At 35.8% G+C, this 16917-nt stretch overlaps 1 protein-coding gene across 1 annotated transcript in view; it reads left to right on the forward strand.

Annotated features, from left to right (window-relative positions):
* Slf1 (SMC5-SMC6 complex localization factor 1) overlaps positions 1-16917 on the forward strand; it is a 52771-nt gene that overhangs the window by 11249 nt on the left and 24605 nt on the right. Inside the window, exons 5-12 of the mRNA XM_051172283.1 lie at positions 1272-1434; positions 6356-6496; positions 7687-7830; positions 8690-8827; positions 11217-11351; positions 12230-12283; positions 13424-13582; positions 14725-14888. Of these exons, the coding sequence (XP_051028240.1) occupies positions 1272-1434; positions 6356-6496; positions 7687-7830; positions 8690-8827; positions 11217-11351; positions 12230-12283; positions 13424-13582; positions 14725-14888 (1098 nt within the window). The remainder of the gene's footprint in view (positions 1-1271; positions 1435-6355; positions 6497-7686; positions 7831-8689; positions 8828-11216; positions 11352-12229; positions 12284-13423; positions 13583-14724; positions 14889-16917) is intronic.

The raw sequence follows: 16917 nt of genomic DNA on the forward strand, positions 1-16917 counted from the left end.
GTGGTCTCCTGATTGCCTAGTTGGATTCTTTTATTTTCCTGGAAAGATAAAAGCAGAACTCTGCCCCAACCCTAACTCTGGGTACAGGGGTTCTCTTGGAGGGGGGGCAGGTTATATCTTTCTTAGAGAAAAATGTTTTTTGACAACAGAAAAAGTATTATCTTTCAATTGATTTTGAAACTAAATACACCAGACCAGCCAAGACTACACAGAGAAACCCTGTCTCAACAACAAAACATCTATAAAACAGAACCTCATTGACATGTTTTCTTCTGTTCTTTTCTTCTGCAAAAGCGAAATAGTTACTGTATCTAATCTTTTCCATAACATAATTCATCTCTCAATTCTGTCATAGGTTTAAGAAAACTTGTTATCCTATAGATTATTTGACTCTTGTTGCCTCCTCGATCCTAAAAAGAAGCAAAAACAGCCATTCATATTTGAATGAGTTTGTGGTATAAAAATCTTCTGAGTCCTAATTAAAACTGTTTCTTAATATAAGTTTAAGTTTTTCTTTTCTTTTCTTTTTCTTATCTGTTTTACTTTGTTTGGTGAAACAGGATCTCACTTATATCCTAGATTGGCTTAGAATTTATTCATTTCACCCCAGGGTAACTTTAAACATGCTTCTCCACCCTCTCCAAATTCTGCATTCTAGCTGTATACTACAAAGCCTAGCCAAAAACTAGACTTTTTTTTTTTTTTTTTTTTCTGAGACTGGGTGTCCTGGAACTCACTGTGTAGACCAGGCTGGCCTCGAACTCAAGAGATCTGCCTGCCCATGCCTCTGCCTCCTGAGTGCTGGGATTAAAGGCATGTGTCACCACTGCCGGGCAAGACTAGGCATTCTTTTGTTTGAGTTGCGGCAGCTGTGTGTGTGTGCGTGTGCATGCACATGCATATTTATTTTAGGTTTACAGGGATCTCCTTGGAAGTGTATTTTGCCTTTCAGGGTAGCTGTCTCCCTGAGTGCTGTTTTAGCTCATTGCTATGATTTGTTCATATCAATTGCTTCAATATTCGCAGTTCATGAAAAATGCTCCCTTATGAAGAAACAGAAAGATAAAAAGAATACTTCGTAAATACTTATTCTACACATCTCAGATTTTAAGAAATTATTATAGGTGCTAACTTTCCATGGTTCTCAGTGACCGAAAGGAATAATTTTATTTTCAATAGATTTTATTCCTATCCCTAAGGAAGTAATTGGTAATTGACTGAATGAACTCAATTTTTCTAATACTTTTTCATTTATCAACATTTTTATTTAGAGTTTTGGAGGCTGGAAAAGCAAATGTCATTTTACCAAAGAATTCTTCAAGTGGGGTAACTCACGTGATTGCCAGTAATGCAAGAATCAGCGCTGAGCGAGAACAAGAGAACTTTAAGGCTCCATTTTATCCAATTCAGTATTTAGGAGATTTTCTTTTAGAGGTAAGTAAAATAAGTCTTAGACATTTTAAAATGTTTTTTGCCAGGGAGGGGGTGGTGAGATTTAGGGGGGGGCTTGTTTGTTTTTTGAGACAGGGTTTCTGTCTGTATCCTTGGTTATCCTAGACTCTCTTTGTAGACCAGGCTAGCCTCAACCTCACAGAGATCTACCTGCCTCTGCCTCCCAAGTACTGGAATCACAGGCGTGCACCACGGCGCCCAGCTTTAAATGTTCATTTTTATAAAATAGCAGAGGGGTGAAATGAAGTCCCAGCATATAGATTCTAGACTCCCCCTTGGATACCAAAGTTTACAGATGCTCCACTCTCAAGCGCTTAATGTAAAATGGCATGGATTTATATGGCGTCTATTCCACCTCCTGTATACTTTATATTATCCCTAGATTACTATAATGCCAAAAAGGATGTAAATACTTCATGACCAGTTGTTGTTCTCTGCAGAATAATAACTATAAGCCTGTATATGTTCCATACAGATCAGATATAATTCAGATATAAATACAATTAAGAATGACTTTCATCTGGGCGTGATGGTGCATGCCTCATGAAGGCAGAGGCTGGTATATCACTATGAGTTTGAGGCCAGCCTGGTCTACAAATCGAGTTCAGGACAGTCAAGGCTACACAAAGAAACCCTGTCTTGAAAAAAGTTTTGTTTTGTTTTAAAGGGATTGGGGGGAGAATGGCTTTCAATCATTGGTGGCAAGTACTAGAAAATCAACTGAAACGAACTCACCCGTACAATCTCATCAACATGACTGCCTAATGCGAACAAGAGCAACAGCAATAAGGATACCACAGTGCATGGGGAGAAAAACCACTAGGCCTCAGCTGTATACAGAGAGCTACAGGCAACTAAGGAATGCTGGGATTGGGAGAAATAATTTTCTCCAGGAAGAGCACAATTACTTATCCAATACCAAATGGTCACCCCTAAAAACATGCATATAAGTAGCATTATACAGATTGAGCAGGTTGTAGTTAGGAATATATACACAAAGACATGTGTGCATGTGACAACAATTAGTGAGAAACAGAGGCCATGAACATGAAAACAAGCAAGGAGGATCTGGAGGGAAGAGAAAGGCAAAATGATGTAACTGTTTTATAATCGCAAAAAGAAAAGAGGAAAGATCCTCTCAACCCCCACCCCCCAAAAAATCAAAGTATAGCCTGGCGTAGTGTCACATCTAGGATCCCAGGACTTGGGAAGCTGTAGCAGGAGGTCGCAGATCCACAGCCAGTCAACGCTATGTGGTGATTGCCAGACTAGGCTGCCCTGGCTGAGCTATATTAGTAAGGCGCTGTTTTTGTTGTTTTGTTTTTTTGAAAAGCTGTAAGTCTGTGTTAAGAACTAAGCATTCAAAACACTATTGTTTGTTACTTGACTCCTCAGGTTCTTTTTCTTGTTATTAATCTCATAATCCAGTCTCGTGAATTCTTTCATTCAGTGACAAATGCCTTGGTGGGATATTACAATTAGACCTAGTGAGTAGAGTATGTCTACACCTAATCCAACACAGGAAACTAAGGTAGACATCTGAAAGAAACAGGGTAGGCTGACTCTCACTGCCGCTGTGATGCTGCTTTATACCTCAGTAAAGCACTTTCTGAATCAGTGGGCTTTTAGTCATACATTGATATATAGCACTATACCTCATAAAATGGACTAGATAGGAACTTCTTTCCAAATAATAAATAAGGTGAAAAACCTAACAGACTTTCAAACCTAGTAGATGCTAAGCAAACATTTATAAAGAATAAAAATTGAATATATATGAAATATTTTCTATAAATCTAATGAATAATAAATTGAAGAAAATATTGTTATATATTGTTCAGAGAAGTGTTTATGTTGACCTGTAAGGATTTGTATCTCACTGGGAGCATCAAGGAAACAAAGAAATGACAGACAGACAGATGGACACAGAAAAGCTGGGAACTGGGTAGTCTGGGCTCTCGGATGGAGATGTCTTAATACTCCTGAAACTTAGTGTTTGTTTTATACAGTTGCACAGTGAACTGTGGCTTTTGCATACACCTAAGTCAAGAGGCAGGGTATTGCATACAGAGGAGTGAGGATGCGAGGTTTATAGCTGCATCAGCTCCTGGCTTCAGATTCTTGTCCTTCTTGAGTTATTGCCCCCATTGCTTTTGATAATATAGAACTGTAAGTGAAATAAACCGTCCTCCCCAAGTTGCTTTTTGCCAAGAGTCATGGGGTTTTCATCAGAGCCACAGTAATTCTAACTAAGACAGGTTGGGGGTAGTGGTGAATTGCTGTGACAGAGCTGACCATGTTGTTTTGGGGAGGACTGTGGAAGATCTTTGGACCTTGTGGCTAAAAATGCCATTGAGTGTTTGAGAGCTCAGTGAGCTTGGAAGATAAGAATGTTGAAAGTAGTGCCGATGATGAAGGATGGACTTGTGAATTCTCAGAGGGAAGCCAAGCCCTACCTGGCCTTTTTCTTGAAGAATCTATGGTGTCTAGTCAGCTGGAACTGAAGATTCAGCTGGGATTAACAAGAAACCAGAAACACTAAAAAGTAAAGCCTTTGCTTTCTTGGGACACTGGATGCTGGTCATTTGGGACTGAAGAATCAGCTGTGATTAAGAAGATTCCAGCATCATGAGGTGAATTCTTCTGGCAAGTGTTTCCTCTGGGTCACACACAGAAGCTTTGGTCCAGAAGTGGCCAAGGTTGTACCTTGTTTTCATAGATAAACTAGGTAGTATTAAGAGTTACCCAGGTGGAAGTGGTTTTGAAGGCATGAGGGATCATGGAGAGTAACTGAGGTTTGGCACCGTATAGCAGGACTGGAGTCCCTGGGGAGAGTCTAGGAAGGGCTAGTGCTGAAGGAACAACTCAGTTGCAGCACAGGATCCTAACATTTTGGTGATGCCAGTACCATGGATGACCACCAAGAACAGCAGCAGTGATGTGGAGCCAGCACAACCACACCATGTGGTTCCTTTCATTTTACTCTTTACATTGGCATGGAGAGTGGAGCTCATAGCCTTATGCTGTCCTTTATCTTTTGCTGTATAATAAAACATTTCAACTTAACTTTTTTGCATATTCTTAGAGTCCTTGACTTAGAGTACTTCCTAATGTGCAGATCTCTGCGTAGCTACTGATGAGGACACAAAAGTAAACAATGTGTCTGGTCTTTTTTATAATAGGTGGTCCTTTGCATTCTGTTTAACTGAAATGCTTAGGAAGTTAGGCCTGATTTTTAACATTTATTGTTGTGGGTTTAGGGATTTATCTTCTTTCAATCATTTGAGTCTAAGAAAAAAACATTTTTTTCCTGCAAATTGTTTAAAATAGAAATTATTTATGAACTTAGGCTGATTATTAAATATGGAGGGAGAGAAGTTCTTATTTTTCTAAGTTTTACTTAAATTCTCTGAGTTGATAAAGACATTCAGTCACTTGCTCTTCACGATTGTTCTCACACTACAAAATTACAGCCTGCTGAGGGGGACTTTTACCTGCAAGAGGGTGCCCCACAAGTAAGGGAGGCAGTGTGGCAGGTAGGTTAGAGTCTATTGTGATTGTTGCCTAAGATGTTTGTCTTCCATTGTTTTTGTGAAATGTAATTCTATGGACACTTGCACAATGGCATCATGGGAACCATCATGAGCCCACCTTTACTTTTAGCTAGTTTGCATCATATGTATAGTTAGAAGGATATAATTTAAAGACATAGAAGATGGTATATGAACTCAATTCAGATTTTTAAAGACAGTTTGTAGTAAAAGGAGGTAAGGGTATCTTCTTTTCTGTTACTTTTCTGTAAGATAGATGCTAAATTATCTTGCAAATGAGAAAACTTACCAATAAAAGACTGAAAAAAGTAAACAGTCTATCCACAACTTAACAATTTTAGATCATCTTGACAAGTCTAGATTGTACTTTTTAGGGGTGTGTGTAGGTTCATGTAGGTCCACTTTTGAATGTAGAGGGCAGCTTTTGAGTGTGAGAGCTAGCTCTTAGCCTTGGACAGCATTCCTTGGGAATCATCCACTTTATTTTTAGGTTGTTGTTTATTTTGTGGGGTTTGTTTTGTGTTTTCTGTTCTTTCTTTGATTTTTGTTTCTTAAGACAAGGTTTCTTGAGCTTGTCAAGTAAGCTATGCCAGCTAGCCAGCAAGGCTCAGGAACCTGTCTGTCTCCACCTCCTAAGTCCTAGAATTGTAAGTGTGTATCCACAGACAAGACTATTTTATTTGTCTGGTTCTAGAGACTGAATCCAGGCCTTCATGCTTTCATGGCCAATAGATTACTGGCTGAGATCTCTCAAGCCCTGGATTGTAACTATAATTAGCACAGGACTGTATGAATGTGTTTGTCCTTGATGATGTGTGTTACTAGACAAGACACTCTGTCCATAAGTGGACAGTTTTTCTATCTGAGTTGTAATGTTAATGGTTACAAGGCTATAAAAAATATTTTTGGCCTTTATTCCTCAATAAATAGTAGTTCCTAGACAAAACATTCTTTGGGGAGAGTTGTTTGGTTTTGTGACATACAGAAATCACTAATATTTGCAAAGTTTGCTGTAAGTATTGGTTCCTTAAAATATTTTGCCAGTGTTTAATAGCCTTTGTTTTAGGAGGACTTATTTGACTAAGAAATGCAGCCAAGTGTGGCAGCGCACGCCTTTAACCCCAGCAATCCAGAGGCAGAGGCTGTGAGTTTGAAGCCAACATGGTCTACAGAGTCTAGGGCACCCAAGATAAGACAGAGAAACTCTGTCTCAAAAAACCAGAAAAGAAAGAAAAAAGAACATAATATGCAATTATATATTAAGTTGAAGTCAATAAAATATATATAATAGATGTACATAATAATATTACTACAATTATTTAATGGCCTAAAATTTTTTTATTAACATACAGAAAGAAATTCAGAATGATGAAGATTCCCATATCAATTCTGGTTGGACCAAATACAGCAATCAAGAAAAAAGCAAAGACTATAAGAAAGACACAGGATTTCTTGGAATGAAAGATGCTAGAGAGAACAGATATAGAACTCAGGTAAAATCTTATTAGCTAGATAGTCTCTGATTTTTCCTAAAGAATTACAGAAAATGACTCACTCTTGATAAAAATATTTGGTATCTAAATGCTAACATGTCAAGCCTATATTTTTAGCCTGTGAATTGAGCATATTAGAAAATTTTTTTTTAGGTCTGTGCTTGAGTACTTTTTGAAATAATGTAGATATTCCTATAGAAATATAGAGTTCCTCAAATATACTATATTATCAGCACATGCTAATTACTTAAAACTTCTGTGTGCTGATTGCAGCATATGCTTCGTAGGACTTTTCCTCACCTGTGAGCACTCTGTTCATAAATGATCCAAAATCAAATGCATAGCTTTGAATGAATAGAACAAAAGTTTAAAACAAATTAATTTGTATTAACATGGAAAACCCGACAACAGCCAAAAAACAGGAAGGCTGCAGCTCTTATGCAGTGTTTCAGACATTAGTGATAAACAACAAAAAAGCATTATTGCTTCTACTGTAGGAAAGCAAATATTCATTTCATACAGTTTCATATGTCTATTTCATGTTTTATCAAAGCAATAACTAAGTAATTATAATAACTCAGTAATAATCTAAACTAAAACTTTTTTCTGTAAATTGAAACTGATATTTATGCTAAGAAATTTGGAAATTTTATGTGACCTTTTAGACTCCATTCTATGATCGTATGTGCAAGTTTGGTCAGAGGCTTTTTTAATTGATGTTTCTGAAATATGCATTCTAAATTCAGTATGAACAGTTTTTACATATATCAAGGAATATAAAATGATGATGTTATCACAATTGATTCTGTTTTATTAAACATAGAAAAGGAGGATAGATATTTTTTGCAAAAGATAAGGAAATTAAAATAAATTTAGGATGTATATAAAATAAACATAGAAATCTCTCACATTTAAAACAAAGTAGTTTGTAAAACTCCATACTGTAAATTAAATAAGCAAGTTAACTAAATCTATCTGGTAACTTACTACTTATAAAATGTGCCAAGCAGAGCATATGTTTTATGGCGTTTTTTGTATAACTGGGATGTATTAAAATTCACTTTACATTTTAAATTTAATCTCGTGTGTCTTTTATAAAGCCTGCTTTCCTGAATTTTTTTATTATGACTTCATTAGTTGTGTTAAAGCTATATTTAACTCAAAGTATAACTAATTTTATAAACATGCAGAACAAGATGGAAAATCATGATGAAGATCTTAATGATAGATTTGTTCTGAGCGAACATCACAAAAAAAAATTTAGAGACGTCAGAAAAGATATGAAATCTGTTAAAAAGAGAAATATATTCAGAAGACATGCACATGAGAATCAGGTAAAATTTCACAAATAAAAATATAAGTCCTTTCTAAATAACCAAACACATGCGAGTCATGAAATGTCCTGTGACGTACATGTAACAGAAGTATTGTGAGACATTCATGCAGTGTTTTGAAAGGAAGGGACAAGTCCCTGTGTATGAACTCATTCACCTGGGAAAGAATCAGTTATATCAGTTTTTAAGCCATCTCTGTGTCATTTCCTAACTGTATCTTTTCCATTTTACCCAGAAGGATTTATTTTAGAGTTTGTGTTATCTTCCTTAGCTTGTCATTTTAGTTTTCCCAGTTAGATGAGTCCCAAATGACAGTTAACTGTTTCGCTGGTTAATGAGCATTTGTAGTTCACACTATTTATGAACATTTTCCTCACATGTTTTGTTGTTTGACTGTGTTACACTTTTAATCTTCATGCATTTTTTTTGTTCCATAAAAAAATGTTATGGAACATAACAAAAGTGTGTGGGTTTTCTTTTTTTCTTTTGGCTATTTTATCAAACAGTTCTGCTGTCAACAGTGAATATTCTCTTGTGTGACTCTTGGTACAGATGTTCAGGGATTGCTCTAGTGGAGCATGTACTCCCAGGAGTGAAGTTACTGCTTATGAGGACAGTGTGTGTCACCTGGTCTCCGTGACTCTTGACTGTTTTCCCATTTTAGTTACTCATTTATTTGCTGATGTATATCCACTTGCAAGCGGATAAGCTTTTCCTGTTGCGTAGAGCAGGGCTCTGTTGACTACTGTGTTGTGCTTATGTTGTAAGCCACTCCCTGCCCCACCCCCATTTTTAGCTTATTTGGATTTTGTAATATTTAATTCATATTCTGGTTTGCTTAATTGTGATCAAAATACAGAAAGAAGCTAAGAAAAAAGATAAAAATATCAAAAGGAGTTACATTTTGAGGAAAAAGAACAAAAAAGAAAGTTATTACAAAACTGATGATGACCATGACTCAAGTACTTTTAAAAGGCATGTGCATCACAGAGATCAGGTGAGGCTGCAGGATTTGTGGTGTGGTTTCTCTTCATTACCTAGACAGGTAATCTGACTTTTGAAATTGCTTACTGTATTAAATTTATATACTTAGCAACAACTCATGATTTGGTATAATATTTATAGTTTATGTTATAATTAACTGTCTATGGTAAAAATGTTTTCATATGAATATATAAGGAAATTTGGGTTAATCATAATTCTCAAATTATTTTCCATAAACAAAATGGAAAAGAAACAACGATCTAGAACAGAGGTGAATTTCTTTTTTTTTTTTAAATAATTATTCATATTACATCTCAATTGTTATTCCATCCCTTGCATCCTCCCATTCCTCCCTCCCTCCCACTTTCCCCCTATTCCCCTCTCCTGTGACTGTGACTGAGGAGGACCTCCTCCCCCTGTATATGCTCATAGGGTATCAAGTCTCTTCTTGTTAGCCTGCTGTCCTTCCTCTGAGTGCCACCAGGCCTCCCCATCCAGGGGACGTGGTCAATTATGGGGCACCAGAGTATGTGTGAAAGTCCCATATGGAACTGTTCAGATAATGGTACTTATTGCATGTATGCTTTTAGGGCTGACATTTTGACACTAGACGATAGGTGATTTGCCTAGGGAAGACCAGCTTTCTCCCTCCCAGCTTTCCTCGGTTGCCTATAGTTCTTTCTGTAGGATTACGGCTTCATGGGCTTGCCCCCATCCAGTTTGGCATGTCTATTGTTCAGCTCATGTTTAGGCTGTCATGTTGGTGAAGCCATGGATGTAGCTTCTGATGTCACTAGGAGACACAGTCTCACACAAACTCTGATCCCTCTGGCTCTTAAGGTATTTCTAGCCCCCTCTTCCTCCAAAATCCCCTGAGCCTTAAGTGTATGCTTTGTAGGTGTATTTATTAGGACTAAGTTCTACAACTTTACCTATTGATTGCATATGGTTTTCTGTAGTGGTCCCTTTTTGTTTGAGAATTGAAATTTTCTTTGGTGAGGGGTGAACATTACTCCTGTCTTTGGGTATAAGAACAAATATAGATTGCTCTTAGGGATTATACTGATTTAGGAAATTAGTTATAGATTCTCTTCGATAACCCTGACTTCACTAGCATTGAGTAGTTAGGTAGGTTTCCAGTACCAGGCACAATATTCCTCCTGTTGAGTGGGTCTTAAGTCTAGTTAGGGAGCTCTTGGTTCCTACTATGGTATGTGTACCACTGCTGCATCCTTAAGATTATTGTGCCCTGCTCTTGGTTGATGTGGTTCATAGGTTTCATGGCTAGATAGGACTATTAGTTGCCTCCATCCTTTTGAGGCTGGCATAGAATTTCTGTAGTGTATGGGTGTCTTCAGCAATAGGGACTTACCATCTCTCTCTTGATGGCGGTGCAGAGAACCAAGGTCAATGAGAGTACACTTTATGTTTTAGGAGTCCCCTAAGACAGCCCTGCACAACTCAGAAGAGGGTTTCTCATGTCTGGTATTGGGCCTTTTGTTAGATGTTTGTTGGCTCTTAGAGGGAACACCATTGCGACTGGGTGTTGTTGTTGTTTGTTTGTTTGTTTTTTAATGGAAAACACCACCTTGAACTACTTTTATATGTAGTTTGTAAAATCTCTTAAAATGTGAAAGTTGTTTCTAATCTTGTTCTTCTCTGATGGAATACAGAACCATTTATAATAAAATTGTCTTTTGTGTTTGTTTGTTTGTTTGTTGTTTATTTGTTTGTTTTTATTTTTATTTTTTTTATTAATTTATTCTTGTTACATCTCAATGTTTATCCCATCCCTTGTATCCTCCCATTCCTCCCCGCCACCCCCCATTTTCCCATTATTCCCTTCCCCTATGACTGTTCCTGAGGGGGATTGTCTTTTAAAGCATATTTTCTTAGATAAGCTTTTCCTAAAGTGTAACTTTATTTTGCATTACAAGCCAGAGTATGTGTATATAGATTGAATATTCGAAATCTAATAATCAAAAGTCGGAAATACTTGAAAATCAAGTGTTTCTCAGTGACATGTGATGTTGAAAACTTCTGATATAAAGTAGAAAAATCTATGCCTCACCTCATGTTATGGGCCAAGCAAAATATACTAGGTATGCTTAAGCAATATATAAAGTTATTTTCAGGTTATGTATATAAGAAGTGCAAAAGGTCAAATTAATTTTATGTTTAGACTTGGGTTTTATGATTGGGTCAAATGAAAGATTCTTTGAGGTGCTAAAGATATAACTCAATGGTCCAGCACTTACTGGCATTGAGATGAAAAACAACCCAAACAAAGAAATCACATATAAATAGCAAGTAAATTGTTGTGGGTTTCTCTAGGCTTACACTCTTATCTGTATTAAATGCTGTCTTTAGAACAGTATCTAAAGGTTTTTACATTTATGCAGAAAGAAATGAAGAATTCTCTTCTTACTGTTTATGCCAAAGAGTCAAAGACCGAGGATGTCAGGACAAATGTGGATCTAACTGAAGTAAAAAATGCCTTAAAGAAGCAGATATACAAAGACATATTTAGAGCTCAGGTAAAGCTTTAAACCTCTTCCTTTGTTTTAAGATACAACTGAATGGTATATTTGAGTTATGAGCTGTTTTAATTCAGAAACATGGTGTTTAGTGACTGCTATAATGTGCTGTCTGATGTTTCAGGCTAGCTAGGTGCACGATAGCCTTTGCACCGCAGCTGAGTTTAATGAAGGGGTATAAAAATAGATGATTGGCATTTTTCTTATTAAAGTAAGAGCTCCTGTTTTTCTATCTTTATATTTCCAGACTAGAAACCAGACAATTATTCTTTGAATTTACAACTCCTTTTAGTAAGAAACTTCAATGTATTTTATAGCTTTCATGGGCAATTTTTGTATTTCTTTGCCAGTTACTTTTTTAGACTGTTTCCATTGGCTTGTATATTGGGTATCTTTGTAGAACTTTCTTGAGTCAGGATGTTATCTTTTTGTTTGTTACACATATTTTTCATTATAATCTTTTATAAAATTTTACAAGTACATATATTTTAAAACAATACAAGAAGTTTTTATGTCATAGTTGAGAAAACTTGACTCACTTTCTTTTTCCTCCCCTTTAGACTCTTATATAAATGGCCTCTCCGTTTTATATTTTTAATTATTAAAGTGCTAAGGACAATAGACAACTTCAGATTTCTAGTGAAAATGACCTGAAGTTAATTAAGGAGGCAATAGAACTGTTCTATTCATGAGAGTGCTATTAGCCTGAAATGATGAAAGTTACTAATTTGAGCCAAAATGAGTATCAAATTAATTATAGCTATTAATGTGTTCTTGGATGTGTTTTGAATGTTTGTCCAGGGTTTTGTGCTTTGTAAGCTGAAATATGTTTTTCAACTTAAACTGTTAAATTTAATTATATGGTTGTTGTTTTGTAGGCTATCCGATACAAGTGCGTTAGAATAGACAAGCAGCCTGTATACAATGTAGAGGTAAGGGGCTTGGAATTGATGGTGGCTGGGGCAAAAGAGAAACAGTAATGTTATACTTCTAATCAGAAACGGGGTGGGAAGCATTATTTTGTTGAAAATTTTTTTCAATACAGCTTTCGATAGTGTTGAGAAAAATAAAAATTTACATGATATTCATGATAGGTGAAATATATACTCTTTTTAATATTTCTTAACTTTTATAATTACTACTTTTGTCTTAAATTCTTGATCTAACACCTCCAAAATATTTTATTTTCTTTATTACTATTCATTCTTTTATATGGATTATTTTACTCCGTGTGGTCATTAGAAATGTTTATTTTTGGGGGGTGAAGAAAAACAATCACTATTTTTTTCTTTTTTAATCTGGTAAATAATTAAAAGAGAAAAACACCAGGTTAAAAAAAAAAAAAAAACGAAAGAAATGTTTATTTTTTTAATCTTGAAGTCTCAAAATAGAGTCACAAATTATGCCATTTAATTTAAACACTCTAACTTTCAAAGGTCCACAATCACATATATAAGCTACTAACCTTAGTTATTTTCATTGATAAAAATATTTTGACTAAGGAGGAATATGTTTTGAAACCCTTTTAGTTATACTTATATACATCCATACAATTGTTATGATTCCCTAATTTGCACTTAATGGAAAACTGTATTGTATATTTGAAACAGGGTCTCTCAGTGGCTTAGAGCTCGTAACACTAGTTAAGTGAACTCCAAAGATCTACCTGCCTCTTCCCTCCCCCAACACTGGGGGTAAAAACATGTACTCCGTGTTTTTGTTTTTGTTTTAAATATGAGTTCTGTTATCAAACTCAAGCCCTCAAGTTTATAAGGCAAACAGTTCCTCTTTAAGATTTTCTTTTAGAGGAATATTTTATCTTACCACTTAAGGCAATGAAGAATAATTAGTATAACAGCTAATAACACTTACGTGTCTTCTAGTTATAAAATATAGTAGTGCATAGTATTTGTTTCGGACCAGAAAGGTTCAGAAGTCCTGCAACCTGTCAAGTAGTAAGGACGGAGTCATCTGTATTCTTATAGATGAGGAAACAGAGTTCTTTACTCATTCAGGATCTGATCTCCGAGTTCAGTTTTTCTTCATTCAGACATACAATTATTTTTCCTTAGGTTAAAAATGCAGAGTTCCCCCGAGGAATATTAAACTTAATTGAAAGCCTCATAGAGGGACAGTTCTTTAAAGAAGCCATTGAAGAGCTTTCTTCTCTGCAAGCCCACTATGTCCCTCCTGTGTGCCTTCTCCATGCCCTTCTAGAGAGTGCACTGCAGGTAAGCACAGCCTGTGTGCTTAGACCTTTTTTTTTTTTTTTCAAGTAATGCTAAAATGTTAATATTTTGGTTTTTTTTTTTAATTTATTTTATTAGGAAGTGTAGTACCCATTAGTAACCACTTTTTCTATTTTTAACTATTAGTTACTACTCTGAGTGGCTTAGCCTTTTATCTTCTCAAAATAGCTAGAATCATTTTCTGTTGCAAAAAAAATATTTAAAAATGGATGGTAACTTGCTGGCACTCAGAGGAAGGACAGCAAGTAGCCAAGAAGAGACTTGATACCCTATGAGAATATATAGGGGGACGTAATCCCCCTCAGGAACAGTCATAGGGGAGGGGAATAATGGGAAAATGGGGGGGGAGGAATGGGAGGATACAAGGGATGGGATAAACATTGAGATGTAACAAGAATAAATTAATAAAAAAAAAAGAAAACATACAGTGTAGTATAAGATCACAGGTAAAATAAGTGGTCACATTTATATTGTTCTAATATAAATAACATATACCTGGTATAAAGTTAAAAGAACTATGTATATTCTGTTTAACATAGCTAAAGTATTTGGTTATAAATATAAATACAAAAATATGTAAATTGTGACATTAAAAACAAAATGTGTATGGAATGGAAAAAAAATGGATGGTAAGAATATATTATATGAAAAAATATTGTTCAGTTAAAAAAGGAGAAATAAACGGTAGCTATGTTTGTTTGTTTTTGTTTTTTGCCAGATTGTGATGATCTCAAATGCTTTCAGTAATAGTCGCTTTATTTGTGGTATACAGGCTACATGAGTGTAGTTCCTAGAGAGAGTGCAGCTTTGGAAAAGAGGTTATCTACTGTGTTCAGCAGGATGCTGATGTTATGCCGTAACAGGTGTATACTGTGTTGTAGGAACTACAAAGACAAGCGAAGCTGCTATCCACCTTAACTTCCTTTAAAATGACCTTTGGGAACTCTGTCATCCTAATACAAAAATTTTATACATACTACTTCTAATAGTTAATATTTTCTGATATGTAGATCATAAGAGTAGGCTAGAATTACTGCTTTAGCCTTAAGCTAAATTAAATGATGAAACTATTTTAGCTACAGAATTTTATTTTTATTTATTCATTTTTCATTTTTAAATAATAGGATAATATAGATGCACTTTCTGGTCGATATTTTCATATATTATCAGCTCTTCTTCATCTGCATCCTCCTTGGAAATCACCAGCCATGTTAAGATACTACTTAGAGTTATTTCAGTGTCCAACTTGTATGAAAGGCACCTGGTCTCTAGTGGAAGTTCTTATAAGGTGAGTTATTTCACGGTGAAGATGCCAATTGTCTCTAATAGTTGTTTTAATGAAAGCATATTTGTGCTTTTAGAAAAATATGAATGCTTGTGTTTGATATTGTAAAACTTACAAAAAGGACAAGCCATATATTGAGCATGTTTGTCAATATCTTTTAAAAAAACACAAGTATACAAAATAGACTCAGAATAATACCAAATGTTAAATTTTTCCAAATCATGAATTTATATATTTTTCAAAGAAAAATTATTGAATATAAGTGTCAAAAATCATAAATATTTATGAGCATATGTAATACCTATTTTAAGACTTTATGTTACTATAATTAGAAATTTGAATTTTTAACCAGGACTAATTGTTTCTCAAATATGGCATTACATGTGTCTCCTCTCTAGGCCTTTCTTTGTTTTCTAACTATTTTCATGACTCCTGTTTTCTTTTCTTTAGCTGAATTATCTATTATTTTATTATTCCTACTATAACTTTACTTGATAATCTTTTATTGGGAAGACTTCTTTATTTCTGTATCCACAAATGTCCCTTATATAAGGGAGAAAAGAGAAACTAGACCAAGGTTAGATCTTTGTAAATTTCTTGAGAACATATCCGGTTTCTGTTGCAAAATAAACGGGAAGAAGAGTATCTACAAGACTGATGAGCGTGAATGAGCTGAGCTTTAGTCCCTTCGCCTCCTGGATATTATAAACACTGGAGCCTGGGACAGCAGAATGCTTGGCACACGAGCATGAGGTCCCGAGTCCAGCCCCTGAGCTTGTCTTTAAAATTGGTGTGATGGCAGTGCACCTATAATCATAACACTGGGTAGGCAGAAACAGAGTCACGGAGAGGTGCTGTATCGGTGAGTTTGGGGTTCATTGACAGTCCTCACTTCAAAAATAAGGTGGCAACGCTCAAACTAAGGCACCAGCCAAGGACAATACAGGAGGTAAACTTTAAACCCCTTCCCAGATCTAGCCAATGGTCAGAATATTCTCCACAGTTGAGTGGAGAGTGTGATATGACTTTCTCACGTACTCTGGTGCCTCACATTTGACCATGTCCCCTGGAGGGGGAGACCTGGTGGCACTCAGAGGAAGGACAGCTGGTTGCCAAGAAGAGACTTGATACCCTATGAGCATATACAGGGGGAGGTAATCCCCCTCAGGAACAGTCATAGGGGAGGGGAATAATGGGAAAATGGGGGGGGGGGGAGGAATGGGAGGATACAAGGGATGGGATAAACATTGAGATGTAACAAGAATAAATTAATAAAAAAATAAAATAAAATAAAATAAAATAAATAAGGTGGCAAATGATTGAAGAAGATACCTGACATCAACCTCTGATATCAGCACATATGCACATAAAGAAACACACAGAGATAAGGAAACTGGATGCAGAAATAGAAAGCAGCAGAGTGAAATTAACAGAAAAATGTAGAGTTAATAATGAGTACCATGAGCAACTCTGTCTCTATGAGCCTTGGAATTTATTAGTGGTCTTACCTTCTCTTTAAAAATGTACAGCAGAGGCTGGAGAGATGGCTTCAGAGTTCAGGCACTCAGCTCACAACCCTCTGACTTCCAGGGGATCCAATGCCCTTACCTTCTGATTTCCACAGGCAAAAATATCCACACATAAAAAGTTTAAGAAAATTTTTTATGTAACAAGTACACGTGAGCTTGTGTGAGTATAATGTACAGCTGTGCTAACCAATGCTTTCCTCGTGTGACAAACCAAGTTCAGGTGTGCAGTAGAACATAGCAACTATCATTTAAAATTCTGCTGGATATGATTATGACAGAAGATGCAAGTAAAATACTGAATTTTGAAACTGTTGACTATGAAGCCATTTACCCTTCTTTGCTAAGTAGTGGAAATGAAAGTAGTCATGGGTAAGGAAGAGTACTAAAATTAGTATTATAAACTGAAATTATAACTCATAATTTGCATCAAAAGTACTTGGTGAAATTCCTGAGTCTTTGCTTTCAATCTGTGAAATGGGCAAAGAGTGAGTTATTGATAATTC

This window comes from Acomys russatus, chromosome 30 (assembly GCF_903995435.1).
Source record: "Acomys russatus chromosome 30, mAcoRus1.1, whole genome shotgun sequence".
In the NCBI taxonomy this organism is placed as follows: Eukaryota; Metazoa; Chordata; class Mammalia; order Rodentia; family Muridae; genus Acomys; species Acomys russatus.